Source organism: Anolis carolinensis, chromosome 5 (genome assembly GCF_035594765.1).
Source record: "Anolis carolinensis isolate JA03-04 chromosome 5, rAnoCar3.1.pri, whole genome shotgun sequence".
Classification (NCBI taxonomy): Eukaryota; Metazoa; Chordata; class Lepidosauria; order Squamata; family Dactyloidae; genus Anolis; species Anolis carolinensis.
In genome coordinates, this window is record NC_085845.1 from 19,161,205 (window position 1) to 19,178,371 (window position 17,167).

Below are 17,167 nucleotides of genomic sequence, written 5' to 3' on the forward strand. Positions count from 1 at the left end.
TTGACATATAAAGTAGTAAACAACAATATTCCTATGAAAGAGTGAAACTAGTAGAACTGCTGATGTGGTAGTTCCTCTGATGGTTGCTGATGGAACTTCTGCTTTGGTTATCTTGGAAGGCAAGACCATAGTAGCATGATTCTACTCATGGTGGCTGGCTGGTTCTTTTAATTCCCTTGAACTCAGAGAGATTGTTGCCTATCTGTGGTAAATGAGTGGTCTGATTTTCTTGCATCTGCCTTATGTATCATTAAAATGCCATTTCTGGCTGAAATCAATATAATAATAGTTTGGTCTTTGGAAGCCACCTTAGGATGTTTTGGTACTGTAGTGGGAGTTCTGGGAGTTGTAATCTACAAGCCCTTTAGCCTTTTCTGGCAAAGAAAGAGTGGCTCACCAAACTACCACTACCTACACAGTTCCCAACACTATATATAAGAACAAGAAGTGCTTTAAAATATTCAGCACACAAAATAGAAATATTAATTAAATATGATTTATTGTGGCATCCCTACACTCTTTGTAGTGAGCTTCAGTAGGGTACACAAGTACAGTGGGAATGTCTGGGAAACCATTTCTATGAATCAGAAAACGCACTCCAAATGGTAATTCACTGTCGAATTCCTGCTGCTCACACTTACTGGAAAGTGCTTCTCTTATCTGTTCAGAGTATTCTCAAGTATCTGGAGTGCAATTTTGTTCCTTCGTTATTAAAAATGATATGGTTCTCTTGTATGTCCCTTGGGTAACCTCTCAATATAGATTTAATTATTCCTCATTCTTATCCAGAGTACAGTGCGATATTATTAGTGATAGGCAACCCCCACCCCCTCCCCTGGCCGATTCAGAATGGGCTCGACTTAAGTGATATATTTTCAAGATTGTTGGGCAAATTATCTGACATATTAATCACTTTAATTTGATTTTATTCTGAATTCAGCCCATCCTGGTGGCATTGGCTTCCTACTTTCTTTCAGTACAGTGGGAGATTTTCACTGTGAGAGATGCATTGTAACTGATCTTCACCTAAGGTCAGCAGAGAGACATAAACTGGATGTTTTCAACTCCTTTTAGTGTATAACAAAGCAGGCACTCAATAGGAGCATAAGAGCTTGGAAATACTTTACAATGGACGATTCTCTATCTAGATCTCTACATTCACAATGTAGAGGGAATTGCCATGCATGGTCATATTCTTGGTGATATACAGTGATCCCTTTGCACTTGTGCATTAAGCTTTTGTGGATTTGATTATTTGCAGATTTGATCAATGTGGTCTCTAGGAATTTCCAGGTTCTCCAGTACAATTCTGTAATTAGCTTCTACTAGAGGACCGAGAAATTTCACGAAGGAATACTTTTGACAGAAGTTGCTGATAGATTCACACTGGAGGACCTTGAGATTCCTAGGGAGATGTTCTCTCAGATAAAAAAATTCTGTACTGAGAGATTTTAATAGTCTATTTTAATGTATTTAATGTATTATCCTGTGTGTTCAAGGATTTTTTTTTTCACATTAGACATTTCTTGTACTTTAACTGCCCCCGCTCTGCCTTCAAAATCCTGGTATCTGTAGTTTCACGAGATATTTTCAATCCTCAGCAATAGAGTTCAAATGTCTCACCGAACTACAAAGCCCAGGATTCCTTGGAATTAAGCCATAGCAGTTAAAGTGCCATAATTCTGTAATGTGAAGGGGCTCCAAGAAAAAGCACGCACCTGTATTATATGCAAACCTATTAGTCTCTCACTCCTCCTTCCTACAAAAAAATCTCAGCAAAGTTTTCCAAATGTTCTGCAGATTTTCAATAAGTTGCTCTGAATAACCCTTTGAGCTTTACAAAAGGGCAAAGTTGCAATTTAGATCAAAACCTTCCAGACTTCCCCAGCATCCCTAATACCAGCCCATTACCTGGATTACTATTCCCTATGATCACTGGAGTTGAGCAATGGGCATGATATCATTATTATGCCGGGCTTGCCTGATGCCCTTCTTTAAGCCTCCACTCCAGCATTAATCTTGTAGCTCTCCAAGTGTTCTTAATGATAAGGGAGGGTGAACCTTGCATTAGCACAAGCTTCTGCAAATCACCATCAATTGCAACCTGAAGGAGACACTTATAATCCTCTCTGGTTAAGAATTAAAGCCATTTGCTATCCCCTGCCAATATGGTGGCATAGCATGGGGTCCAGATGGGCAGAGTAGCTCAGGAATCTCCACGATGATTCAGATTTAGCAGAATAAGAGATGCAGAGGGCTCTGAAGGGCAAGGGCAGTGGGATGGCTATGCACTGGATGGATACGTTGTGCTGAATGTTTTGCTCATCCTTATTCTTTTTCCCTATTTAGCTCAACAGGATCAATTGCCTACGCATAACAACCAGGTGGAGAGCAACGCAGCTGTCAATGGAGGGGCACCAGGAAACCCACCGCAGCAACGGGAACAGCAGGATCCCAGCGACCCAGGTCAGCGGTTGTAATTACTACAGTCCCTTACACAATCATTGTCAACACTATTTATTAAAACCAGAACAAAATAAATCCCCCCGGCCATCCAACGTGATGTGATGAAGCATGGGAGTATCTTGCAATCTTGTTTCCTTTGTGGGGCCTGCTCAGAAAGGTTAAGGGGCAAAGCAGGATATTGGTCTAGAGCAGCGCAGTGTTAGATAGAGGAATTCAAGAGGAGGGAAGGTGGAAAGAATTGTATTGAAGGCAGTGGCCTCCTAAGGAACAACAAAACTCAGGAGAGTAATATACAGAGCTAATGCAGTCTTTAAGACCAGCCAATTTATTTTAACACGAGCTTTCATGGATTATAGCTCCCTAGTTTAGAAGCAGGTAGTAGCACATGAAAATGTATTTTGAAATACATTGAGTCATTAAAATAGCCTGAATGTGGAGTGGTCTGTGTGTTGTACTACAGCTCTGGAGACCAAGATTTGACATCCCCACTCAGCTGTGGAAACCCAGTGAGTAACCTGGGTTAAGTCACACACTCTTAGCCTTGGGTGAAGGCAAAAATAGTCTCTGAAATAATCTGTGACATGGATCACCACTGGTGTGTGTGAAACTATTATTCATGCCTGATATTACTCACAGTGGATTCTTTTCAGGAACATCTAGGAGTGAGCATATCACACCTATCCTAAAGTCACTCCACTGGCTGCCGATTAGTTTCTGGGCAAAGTACAAGGTGTTGATTTTGACATTTAAAGCCTTATATGGTTTGGATCCAGGTTACCTACAGGATTGCTTTCTCCTGTACAATGTGCCCCGAACACTGAGGTCCTCTGGGGGGCAGTTACTCCAATCAGCCAGAACTCGATTGACAACTGTCACCCACAGTACCTTTTCATCGGCTGCACCAAGTCTGTGGAACGACCTGCCAGAAGAGCTCTGACGGCTAAATGAGTTGTTGGAATTTTAAAACCCATTGAAGACCTATCTCTTCTAGCAGGCCTACCCAACCAGTTTTAAGCATGAATTTTAAATTCATGCCCTTTATTTAATCTCCATTTTGTATATTTTAACATGTATTTTATCGAAATGCATTTTAATATGTGTATTTGTGGTATTTTTACAATGTTTATGTGTTTCAATTATTCTTTAACCCTCCTTGAGCCACAAGAGAGATGAGTAAGAAATAAAATTATCATTATTATCATTATTGTTATAGTTTGCAGCAAATGAAGTGAGTTGAGCACAAAAGGAGAAATTGAAACATTTCAAAAGCAGCTGGAAAAGTGGAACAACAGAGTAGCAATCAGGACTGTTTGTGCCAAATTGGGACAGTTGGAGGGCATGAGGACAACTACTAATAATGAACATTTTAACTATTCACTCATAAGGCTTAATAGTCCTGCAAACTGTGGCAGTATCCCAGGTTACCATCCTTCTATTTCCTGCTGCCTTATTGGGGGAATAATGAAAGGACAGGCAATGAAAGAGTGGCAGCAGCAGTTCAAAGATTTTCTTCCAGCTCCTGTGTATTTTAAGAAAACTTGGAGGGAGAGAGTGTTTGTTTATCCATGTGCGTGACTATGAAAACTGAACAAGAAAATGTGCCCTTGAACTGAAAAAGAAAATGCGTGCTTGGGTGTATTTGTATTAAAGAGGAGAGGAAGTTGTCTGTGAGAAGAATATGTGTTGAGTGTGTGTGAGAGAGGGGATATTAAAGCCTGCTTTCTACAGAGCAAATAGTTCATTTGCATGCCCCTCTGGGTTCAGTATGGTTTGTTGTTGTGTGCCTTATGATGGTGCTAAGATGTACCTATCGCAGGGATTTCTTGGCAAGATCTGTTCAGAAGAGGTTTTTCATTGCTGAAGCTGAGAAGTTGTGACTTGCCCAGGGTCACCGAATGGGTTTCCATTGCTGAGCAGGGATTCAAAACTTGCTCTCCAGAATTCATACTACAACACCACATTGACTCTCTCTTCCAATAAAAATGTCTACAAGATTATAAACTGTATAGGTTCCTCAAAAGTAACTGGAATTGCATGAAATTCTTCATGATAACCACACCCCCCAACCCCCCCAATATATATCTGCTCCATTTATCTCCTTTAACTGAATGCAGGGCCGTAGCCAGAAAAAAAATTCGGGGGGGGGGGGGTTGGAGGGGTTTCACCCCTAGCACACACCCCTCCCCGCTACAAACCTGTCAATATCTGCTTGAGATAGTGCCTGGAGGGGCTCTTAATGTTTTGTGTCTCATAGACTTAGCATGGGGATTTGGCTAACCAGTTAAAATTCATGAGTAAACCAGGTTTTTTTTATAACCTGAAAAATTTCGGGGGGGGGGATTTGAACCCCTAAAACCGCCCCCTCGCTACAGGCCTGACTGAATGTGTTGTACATCATTTTCACCCACCTCCATTTTTATCCTAACAATCCTGTAAAGTAGGTTAGACTGAGAAGCTGTGATTATGTCAAGGTAACCCCATGAGCTTTATGAGGAAGCTGCAATATGAATCTGATATTTAAGGTGTGTCGAGCAGATGGGGTGGGTGGGAACAAAGAACTTGTACAGTGTTTGTAAGCCTGATAGAAAGCAATTGGATTTTTTTCATTAATGTATGGTATAATATTTATAATTCTACTATATCACCAATGTTATATTTACTGATTTAGGGACTTTATTTTTTCCCCTTAAGTTGATACATACATCTAGCAGTTTCTCTACATAAAATACTACTCTTTTGTGTTTTTTCTTATTAATAATTTTTGTGCTTGAGTACACTCTTTGGATCTCACCATCATGCCACTCAGCCACTTGTCTTACAAATTCACACAAGTGTCCTTATCTTCATCTGTGAAATGCTGCAGATTATGCTCATTGATCCTTGAGCAAGACATGTTTCTTGTACAAGGGGGGTTTCAAAAGGCAGGCAACATTGAATTGAAATACCAGCTAATAAATCTCACCCTAAAGAACGTTTGGAGATGAATTAGACAGTTTGTGTCCATGTGTATCATCCAATGAATTAGAGAAAGTAACACATGGCTTTCAGAAGGGTAATGGCATTTTTTGAGGAAAGGGGCTACATTTTTTACTTTTAGCAACACAAAGACAACTCTATCATGGAATCTCAGCAAAATTTGTTCAGAAGCCCAGAGAGTACACTTGCTAGAGGTGCGCAAAACAGCAGAAATCAATTTTGGATTTCGTTTCAAAATTCATAACCCCCCCTCCCCCCCAGTTTTGTTTCAGGAAGATTCCCCGGGGGGGGGGGGGCATTTCGAATTGTAATCTGAATTCCGAAGTTGCATTTTTGCTTTAGTAAGATTTGTTCCATTAGCAGCAATGGGAAAACTTTCGGGGCACATTTCTCTGTCATTTTTACAGCTATCAGGATGAGATTTGCAACACTTGTAGGCAACATGTTCAAGTACAACAGCATAAAATAGACTAACCTGGTGATTCATTGATATTTTTCATTACAAATCCTATAAACTATAGGCAGCATTGACAGTTATTAATGATGATAGGAGGAGGGGAAATAGTAATTTAAAACATCTGGAGAACAGAAGGAGGTTGGAAGAAGCTAGAATAGGGTACTGCTGAAGTAATGCTGTGGGTGAAGTGCTCCTGGTTTGCAACAGATGAACTTCCCCAAGCAAATTTCGAAATTAGGTCAGTGGTTATGAGCATTATTGGAAAATGCTTGTGCAAAAGAATGGCATTCTTTTTTTTCTTAGAGTGTTCTAATAATGTTAGGATTCACAATCTGGTGCCTTCCAGATGTTTTGAGCTATAACTCAGCTACCTGGGGAGATGCCATCCAAAAAAATCAGGTGACACACCCCTGAGTTAATTGGATCTTGTCATTTTTAACATTCCCTCACTTGTTTATCAGCAGGAAACTAGACCCTAGGCAAATTCCCAATCTGAACTAGGTAATTGTGATGTTTGGCAGTTTTATTAAATTGTACATCCTATTGCGAATTTGGAGCTAGGCAAGAAATCCTCCTTGCAGTGGGCACAGAGAGTTGATGTTGCTGAATTTCTTCTGAAGCAGAATTTGAGGCAGCCTCTGAGATTCTTGCTTGTAAAAAAAACCACATGAGGAATTCTGAGCAAAATTAGATACAGTTCATTTAGGTGGGCTACATATCTCTAAGGGAGAACAATTGATCTCTTTTTGTGCTTGTCAGCATTGAGATATAACTTAACTTTTGCATGAACTACACCTGTTTGCAGAATAGCAGCTAAACCAATTGTTAAAATCAATCTGTGGGAGTATAATTAATTTATTTGAGCAGTAAAACTGAATGCTGCACATGAAACCAGCATGATAGGAGAAGACTCTACTTATGCTCATTAAATCTCTGATAACTATTCAATATACTATCCTGGAATTATAACTACTCCATAATGAATATGGATTATTCAGCAATTATTTGCTGCTGTTCCTGTATGAATGTCACTCATAACTCAAGATACATGACAAAAATCAAAATAGCCTATTCTTATTCATGCAGAAAGTTTTCACTCCACTTCTGGCAGTTTTTCATAGATGTTGTTTTGGCACTTTCTGCTTTTCACATTGTGGTTTAATTCAATCTCTTTCTTCTTTTGTTTCCCACTTTTTTCTCCTTGCTTAGCAGTTGCACAAAAAATGAATGAACAGATTAGCAGCCAGGAGATGAAACTGACTTTACTACAGAAGAAGGTTGACAACATTTCGGTCGTCATGAGCGATGTGAGCAAGACACTCTCCTCTCTGGAAGGCAAAATCAATGAAGATAAGGGCAGAGACTTCCAGGCTTTTCTGAAAGGTAAAAGAAAGAAATTAATGCAATCACTCACCCAGTTAAAAGTGCCAGCGGGGAAAAAAGCAAAAAACACCACACGAGAGAATAGAAAACCAGAGAATCCATTAGAAAAGGATTTAGACTGTCCTGTTCCATTATTACACATTCTGTAAAAGATCTATACTTTGCATTTCTGTTTTTTTTATATAAAGAAAACCAATAATAGAGTCCAAAATCCTGTTGATATCTTTTGCATGCTTAAGTTGCACCTCTGTGGGTTGCATGTTTTTGTCCGATGTAGATTGCCAGTGTTCAGTTCTAGGTCATAAAGTTAGGGACATCTTCTCCAACCCCATGCCATGCAAGAATACACATCTAAAGCACTCTTGAGATGTGGCCATCCAATTTCTGTTTAAAGACTTCCAAAGGAGGAGAGTCCACTAGCTTCCTATGGAATCCATTCCACTGTTGATCAACTCTTGCAGTCAAAATGTTATCTCTAATCTATTTTGGATTGAATTTCTATTCTTATAATTTGAATACACCAGCTTGTGTTGTGTCTGCAGCAGCGAAAAACCAGCTTGCTCCATCTTTCATGTGATACCCCTTCAGATATTTTAAAAGACCTATTGTTAACACCTTTCGGTTTACTGTTTTCCAATCTAAGCATACCCAGCTCTATAAGCCATTCCTCATAGGTCTTGGTTTCCAGGCTTTTTACATCTTGGTTGCCCTTCTCTGAATACATCTCAGTTTGCATTGAGATCAACTGTGGTTCTCAGAAAATTCTGCAATCCAGTTGCTAGTTCAATCTTGAAAAGAATGTATTACCCAATAGTAACAGTTGTATATGTGATAAAGGGTAACAAAGAACATTAAAACAAAAAATGAAGTAAACTGCAAATATAAAGGTTATTAGTCCCAGTTAGAGTAGACATGTTGGACTGGCAATTGGATTGCAGTGAATATCTAAAACAGTATAGGCAAGATCATCTGAAGATGCCAGCCACAGATGCAGGTGAAACATCAGGAGAAAATGCTGCTAGAACATGGCAATGCATCCCAGAAACCAAACAACATTTCCATGATTCTGGTTGTGAAAGCCTTTGCCAATACAGTATAATCAAGTTTTGACTCTTTTCCTGATGAGGAGTCAAGACATCCTTCCTCCACTTGGACAAATAAAATTGTAACACAAAGGATAGAAACATAATATGTTTGAACTTGTAAAAGCCATTAGAGGATATTTCCATTTGAATCATTCTGGGTTTGCCTCTGGACTTTTAAAGTTCTACATGCTGTTCTTGTAACCTCATCAGACAGGGCTTATTTTGGCGGGAATACTTTGGTTCAGCCCTAGTTGACCCATGGAGCCCACCGGCTCCCATCTCACAATGCAGAGGAACTTCTGGCAGGATTCAATGGGTCAACTAGTATGGAGCCAATGTATCCTGCCACAGCAGCAACATAGGAGGCTTCCCGTGTTGCACAGGAAGCTATACTCCTCTCGTGGGATCAGTTTCCTGGTAAACCGGTCGATGTGGGGTGTGGGCTGACAAGTTCCACATAAAGAGAGTGATGAGGAATGAGAGCAAAGAGGAGGAGCTAGGAAGACAGTTCCATCTTATCTCCTGTGCCATCAGTTGGAGGCCCTTCCCCTCAATAACATGCTATGCATGTGTGTGTGTGTATAGCTATTATGCTCTATATATATATATATATATATATATATATATATATATATATATATTGTAGGAGCCCCGGTGGCGAAGTGGGTTAAAGCACTGAGCTGGAGACCAAAAGGTCCCAGGTTCAAACCCCGGGAGTGGTGTGAGCAGCCACTCTTAGCTCCAGATCCTGCCAACCTAGCAGTTCGAAAACTTGCCAATGTGAGTAGATCAATAGGTACCACTCCGGTGGGAAGGAAACTGCGCTCCATGCAGTCATGCTGGCCACATGACCTTGGAGGTGTCTATGGACAATGTCGGCTCTTCGGCTTAGAAATGGAGATGAGCACCAACCCCCAGAGTCAGACATGACTGGACTTAACATCAGGGGAAACCTTTACCTTATATATAATATTGTATGTGCATATAATATTGATAATATTGTAATGTAATACAATATAATACTAATAATAATACAATAAAATAATATTAATTACATATTATATATTACATGTTACATTACTAATATTACAGTATAGTGGTATAGTACAATATTGTAATATATAATGCTAATATTGTGCTATGCTAATAATATAATTTTGTATGTACATATAATTTGAGTCCCCTTTGGGGTGAGAAGGGTGGGATATAAATGTAGTAAATAAATAAATAAATAATGTCAGTTGCCAGATTGCTATGATGTGTGGTGATTTCGGTAGCCCATGTGAAGAGGCTGTAAAAAAGCTTAGTTTTGATTGCAATCATATTTATACTTTCTTTTCCATCCATTCTGTCCATCCCCCCTTCCTCCAACAACCAGTACATTTTATTGCTATGAGGCACTCTTTACCCTCAGCTGTACATTCAATACGTCTTGGAACATTCTCCATTTCCTGACTGCTACCTTTCCATCCATTTCTGTATTCTCTCTAAGTTAATCTCTTCCTTGCACATTTGTATAGAATGTGCTTGGATAGAACCATTTTTGGACAATGTTATTCCCTACCTCTGTACTTGTAGTTTGGATTAAGTCACAGATCAGATGCCAATACAGAAAAGAAAATAGCCATGATCGTGTGAAATTTAATCCATTTTTTTCTCTGTGTTTATAAAAATAGTTTGAAAATTAAAGTAAATGTTTAAATGCATATGAAACATGAAGGAAAGACCTGTATAGGCACCTCTCCTGGGAAGACTGGTGGACAAATGTCAGTATTCTGGAAGAAGCAAAGACCACCAGCATTGAAGCGATGATCCTCCACCACCAATTTCTCTGGACTGGCCACATTGTCCGAATGCCTGATCACCATCTCTCAAAGCAGTTACTATACTCTCAACTTAAGAACAAAAGCCGAAAGGTTAGTGGACAGGAAAAGAAATTTAAAGATGGGTTTAAAGCTAACCTTAAAAACTGTGGCATAGATAACAAGAACCCGGAATCTCTAGCCCTTAAGCGTTTTAACTGGAGGTCAGCTATTACCAACAGTGCTGTGGAATTTGAAGAGGCACGAATGGAGGAGGAAAGGGAAAAATTTGTCAAGAGGAAGATGTGTCAAGAGAAACCTTGTCAGAACCACCTTCCATCTGGAAATTTATGTCCTCACTGTGAAAGAACATGCAGTCACCTACGGGCCCACTGCCAAGACCCTACACTTGGAAGGCAATCAAACTCAGCTGCAAGTGATAGCCTATGACGATGTTCAGAAGATTTCACCTAACTTTTTGTCCCTGTGATAATTCTGTTTTGAAAAATATAGATAGTTGTGCCCAAAATATAGACTCCCAGAAGTATCTGGCAGACAAGAAACTGATGAAGATATTTCTGATCTTTCCGCTTTCATCTCTCCAGCTGGGGTTCCATGAAAATTTGGTGGGAACAATGCAGCATTGCACTATAGTTAGGCCTTGGTAGAATTAGTTTTGAACTACTCCTCAGATATTCTGGGAGTTGTAGTTCAGTCATCTGCATTTGTCAGGCTCTACAATCATGGCTAGCATAACTAGGGGATAAACACAGACCTTACTGAAATTTGGAAATGTTAAAGCAGTAGACTGATTTAATTGATTAATAATCTATATCCTGCTTTCCTTTCTCCTTCTCAACCTCTGCATAATTAAAATACAGGAGCAAGTAAAATGGAAAAAATGTCAATCACCAAGGAATTCATTCCGTACATGCACACACAGCCATTTTATGTATGTGGATTTATATCTAGATGTGTGTTTGTCTCTGCCATAGTTCCAAATCTGTGAAATTTAGACATCTGAAAAGATACTAAAAGGTTGTTTTGCTTTTAAAAGAGATTAATTAATTTTAGTTAATTAAAATGCCCCTGCAGGAATGTGTTTATTCATTAGGTGGTCTGCATATGTGCCTTCAAGTTGCCTGTCGACTTGTGGCAACCTTTGAATTTAATTGGGTTTTCTTATACAAGGAATACTCAGAGGTGGTTTTGCCACTGAAATATAGCCTGCAGCACCTGGGATTAAGTGGTGGCCACCCATCTAAGTACCAACCAGGGCTTCCTCTGCTGTGCTTCCATGATCAGATCCATGATGAGATCTGGTGCCTTGTGGGTATTTAGGCAGCTTCATTAGGTGGTAGCTTTCCTTAATTACCTTCCCTAATTTTTCATAACCATCAGAGACAAAGCTGTAGGCAGGCAAGGATATTTATTTCTCCAGAGGGCTATTAGGCAGCCCCGTGTTCTGGTCCCACTGCAGGGCCCCCATATTCTTCCAAATGAGAAAAATATTGAATGAGCACAAGGGTGGATTGCAGGAGAAAGACAAAGCAAGATTGAGCAGGTGGAGGGGGGTAAAGTATTGCCTCTCTCCTGTGAGTAGGCTGCATTTATAAAATTGACCTCTTGAAGACAGTTTTGTTTTGATTCTTTAAATTGAATTTTCCTCCCATGCAACATCAGATGTGTCTTAGACAAAGCTCAAATCCACTCACTCTCTGTCAGATTTCTCTTTAATTTATGTTAGTTGTTTACAAATTGGATTATCCCTCTGACCATATTGTCTTATGAAAGTGCTACTCTTTGCTTCTTTCATTAGCGTTTCATCACAAGACTGCAGACTGAACAGGACTTGACCCTTCCATAAGAGTGTGTTGTACGATTCCGGCTTGTGAGGTGACACTGGCCACTGAAGAAGTGTTATGCTGACGACTTGATCCGCTCTTTCTGCCTTGTATCTGAGTTTTCTCATAAGAACTTGGAGAGAACATTTCATTCTCTGGAGTGTCTGTCTGGGCACAATTTCTTCTGCATTGTTCTGACAGCAGGGCAAAGAACTCGTCTATCAAAACAAGAATGATTCCCAACTCAACATCCATTTCTGTCCAGCTTGCTTATTCCCCTGAAGGAAGATTATTTCTACTTTCATGTACCTGTCTTCTATTTCCTCCTCCCACTTTAATCCAGTATTTTATATATATTTTTTCTCTGGGGGCCCTGGGAAGTTACTGTAATATTGCTGCAGAATAAAATCTTATGAAAGGGAGTAGAAGGAGAAATAAGAATGCCAGCTTTTAAAACAAGCTGTAGGGTAAGACTAAAGCACAGAGGGAAGATATTTTTATTAATTACTAGCACAAAGCTTATCACAATGCACAATGGAAATGTGCATGACAGGGGCAGACAATCTAGATATTTTGGTTTGAATGAAAATTTCCTACTTCTTGGCAGGAGGTTGGACTGGATGGCCCACGAGGTCTCTTCCAACTCTATGATTTTATGATTCTATAGTTTCAGATCCCATTGTTCACAACCAGCATGATTTATGGCTAGAGATGAGTACTATAACCCAAAACATACTTTCTCAACTGCGGGCATCTATCTTATTTTGTCTACATTTCCCCCCTTTGATTGTCTTATTCCTTATGTATTATTTCCAGATTCATTTCCTGGGCAAACTCCTTCCTGTTTCAAATCATGTGGCTTAAACAGGACCCAGCAATTTTGTATATGCAACTGCTTGGAAAGCCGGCCTAAGCCAAGTACAACCAGGTCTTGATGTCTTACTTGGCTGCTGATTGCTTGTACTGCCCCTCTGCTTCCTGCTTTTTGTCTATATTAGATTTATGTCATCCATCCTCCCACTGGATCTGTCATGCTTGCTGCATTTGTATTGCGTAAGCAAACCTTCCACCCTCTTTTCAGATGACCTTTGCATAGCCTAACAGGACCTCTGAACTCGCCTCATCCCTCTTCTCTCCCCACCCTGTATTAAAAGTCAATGTTCTGCAAACATTGTTTGCGGGAGGGAGGTTTAAAGGATGACTGTCTAGCCATGACATTACTCCATTCAACTCAATGAAGATGCATAGCTGAGCAACATGATTGGTGGATCACCACTGAATAAAGGAGACGTGTAAGGTTTATCTTAGTTTTCATGGGGAGGAGGGGGAATGATCCCATAATTTATTTACTCTGAAGTAAATCCTAGGTCAGTGTACATAGGATAAAACATTTATTTACATTTATTTTTGGAAAGCTAAAGAATTTTTTCTTAATTTTTAAAAGAGAAGAAAATGAAAGCATCTATGATCCATAGTATCTTTTAAATGAATAAGTGCACAGCCAAGTGATCTTTGTTTGAAAAAAATGGCATCTTTGCACAGTCTCCTTCTACATTTATTTCTTCTTATACTATTCAGTGTGAAAGCTTCCTGGTTAAACCACCAAAGCCCTGCTCATTTCACCAACAGATGAAGCATACTGAATTTGTTTATTAGATGTGGGAACTTTTCTTACCAGATGGAAGTCTTTTTCTTTTCGATTTTCTTAAAAAGTCTCATTTTGACTAGCTGCTTTTTCACACCAAAAGGCAAGTGTGGAAAATTCAGTTTCTTCTGAAATTCTTTCATACGTTTGCAATATGATAGCTAGAGCCTCCCCCCACCCCCAAATTAAGTTGGACATCTGTTTTTTCTTGCTCTATATGATAAAAAGTCTTTGTTGTAGAATATTGAGCATTACTTTGCATGCATGGGAAATTGATGCAATGATCCTGAGGGTACTGCAATCCCTGGTGCCCCCTTTCTTGAAGATTGGAATGTATTTTGAATGTTTCCAGTCTGTGGGCCATTCTTTTGTTTCCCATATTTGTTGACAGATTGTGGTTCGACCTAGAGTAGATTCTGTTTGTAGCTCGAAGCTACTGTATTAGTAAGCCATCCATTCTGTGATTTATTTCCTCAAAGAGCTTTGACTACATCTTCCACTTTTCTTTCTAAAATTGGAGGTTCATTTTCAAATGATTCTTCATTGAGTGAATTTGTCATCTTCTCCCTTCTTTTATATAATAGATCCTTGTATTGTTTCCATCGTATTTTTATTTCTACATGGTCATATAACCTGTTTTCCTGCTAGTGGTAGAGCATGCCCAGTCTTGGTTTAAGTTTCCCTTTGATTTCTCAGATCTTATGAAAGAGGTCTATTTTCTTCCCTTTTTCTTGTCATCTTTTGTTTCTCGGTAATTATCAGAGTTCTCTTTGTCCCTGAGCACAAGCCACTAAACATGTGGGTTTTGACCCTATTCATGTCATCTTTTGCTTCTTGTGTGACCTTGAAGAGTTTCATCTGTCATCTATTCAAACTTCTCTCTACTTTTAGCTACAAACAATATTTTTCTGCATTCCTCCCTGACCACGTCCCCTGCTTTAGTCCAGAGTATTTCTGGCTCCTGGTCAGTTAGACTTAATAGTGCAAATCTATTTTTACATTTTTAAACATTCTACATGGATCTTTTTTCAGATTGTATTTTGGCGTGATGGTTGGTTTAGTGTTTTTTTTTTAGCATTATTCTAGTTTTTTGATATCAGAAGTCTGTGCCACTCCTGATCTTGTTTTTGTAGAGAGAATGGCATCTCAGCATCTTTTGTTTCTGATTTTGATTTTTAAATTGGGCATCAGGTGATCTTACAGTTAGCTATTTGGCTTCTTGAAGAATATGTTTGCAATGAAAGAACTGCTGGCCTTGCAAAGATTCTTATGTGTTGTGCAGTTTAGGATTTTCCTTTCTCTTCTGAGCACCTAAACAGTTGAATGGCCTATTAATTTTCTGGAACTACCCATGTAGCATACAATGTACAAAAGAAAACATACATTCCTCCCTGTCTTTTTTTACTATAGGTTACTGCCAGTGTGTTTGCCCTGGTAAGTAGATGCTGAGTTGTGGGGTTAATGATGGGAGAGAAAATGAGAAATGTTGATCTACTCATATTTGCATGTTTTCAAGCTGGGGCTAACAGTGGGAGCTCATCTTGCTCCCCAGATTTGAACCGCCGACCTTTTGATCAGCAAGTTCAGCAGATCAGCGGTTTAATCCACTGCACCATCAGGGGCTCCTATGTGAAGATTCTTTCTGATATTTTTGGAAATAGTTTAAGCTTATTTCCAGGTTTATCTATCCTGAATCAGAAGTAATGATGTGTGATGAAAAGTATGAGGTGGAAGGAGGCTGTCCGATTATCAGGAGGCAACTGTCTTAGGTAGAAGATGTTGAGGAGAAGGCATTGGCAAAAGCCACTGAGTTCTTTCTACTGCTTCCTTCAATGTGTTGTTTATGGGAAGACTGGGCTGCATTTATTAGCCTGTCCTAGAATTCCTAAACTACCTATTGTCTTTGGTATGGTGGAGACCATTAGTCAAACTAGCCAATTTTTGTACATTGAATGGGGATGATACACTGTCTTTCTCCTTGCCGTTCTTAGGTCAAGCCTGACTTGCGAAAATCTAATTTCAAATTTGTTCTCTGTGACAAACTCCACTTTAAGTGGCGCTCAGAGCCGGCCCTAGGTATTTTTCAAGTGTAGGCGAACAGAATTTTGGCGCCCCCCCAAACCAATCACTGAAAAATAAAAGCGTTGGATAAGCGAAAATGTTGGATAATAAGGAAGTATAAAGGAAAAGCCTATAAAATATCAAATTACATTATGATTTTAAAAATTAAGCACCAAAACATCATGTTTTACAACAAATCAATAGAAAAAGCAGTTCAATACATGGTAATGTTATGTAGGAATTACTATATTTGCAAATTTAGCACTAAACATTGAACAGGGATATAGGGCAGTGTGGACTTAGATAACCCAAATAGCCCTCAGTATTAAAAAAAAACCCTCTAAAATCAGGACAATAAATAAAGAACAACACTCTGAAAACAGAAGAAATCCAGACAGTAAACAATCAGGGACAGCTAACTCCTCCCAAAAAAAGATTCTCCCAGGCAAGAAGAAGCCAGGCCTTGAAGCCACAGGGCCATTAAATGCTAATCAAGGTGATTAATTACAACATTCACACCTGCTTCAAAGAAAAGTTCTTTCTCCCACCCTGGACCTTCTACAGATATATAAACCCCACATACCTAGCTTCCAAGTTCCTACAGACCTCACAATCTCTGAAGGCCCCAAAGGTGGGCTTGCGTGGTGCGAAGGTGGGTCTGCGCTGGCCGGAAGGCCCAGCGCGGCCGCTGGAAGGCCCGAAAGAGAAGGAGGTGGAGAGTGGTGCCCTCCTCCCAGGACGATGGTGGCCCCGGGACGATGGCGCCACAGGCAAATGCCTATTTCGCCTTATGGTTGGACCGCCTCTGGTGGCGCTCGACAAGTTGTTTTTCTCCACAACCTTTTTTTTGTAACAAGTGGGCCATAACATCAGCCTACCTTAGAGGTAGCTACTGTATAAGAATCAGAAGTGCTTAAAAGAACTTCAAAGGTTGCAAAGCTTCTGTGCCAGACATTTCCCTAGTTTATGCTTTCTTTTGTGCTCTTTGTCCTGCTTGCCAACTGAAATATTTGCTGCACTTGTATCTGGGTTAATCTTTTTGGAATGAGGGGATTTAGGCCAAAGGTGTTACGATGGGTGCCTGAACATTGCATACTTTTTAAAGAAAAGCAGGATAAGTAAACAAGGATCACTTTATGGATTTTAATGCCATACTTCTCATCCATGGGCTTTCTGGAGCCTCTCAGGCACCTAATCTATGAAGGTGATTATTTCATTTTCCTTCAGGGTGGCCTTTACTGCATTAAACAATTAGTGATTGTCTAAGTTTCTTTAGCCAATTAGCCTTGGTTTAGGATTTGGCAAGAGATGAGGGAATTCTTTAATTGACCCCCATAAGACAAGGCTTTGTACACATGCAATTTTTATTTCAACATTCTCTTCTTTCTCCATCCTTCTTTTTCTTTAAGAATAGATTGAAGTTTCTTTGCATTATTCTCATCCTAATT

The 17,167-nt window shown here is 39.6% G+C and overlaps 1 protein-coding gene across 3 annotated transcripts in view; it reads left to right on the forward strand.

Annotated features, from left to right (window-relative positions):
• Positions 1–17,167, forward strand: part of mmrn1 (multimerin 1) — a 99,479-nt gene that overhangs the window by 60,994 nt on the left and 21,318 nt on the right. For 2 of the 3 annotated variants that reach the window (XM_062981980.1, XM_008111048.3), the window contains exons 4-5: positions 2,350–2,466; positions 7,109–7,282. In XM_062981980.1, the coding sequence (XP_062838050.1) occupies positions 2,350–2,466; positions 7,109–7,282 (291 nt within the window). The remainder of the gene's footprint in view (positions 1–2,349; positions 2,467–7,108; positions 7,283–17,167) is intronic. The other variant, XM_008111049.3, reaches the window with a different exon arrangement.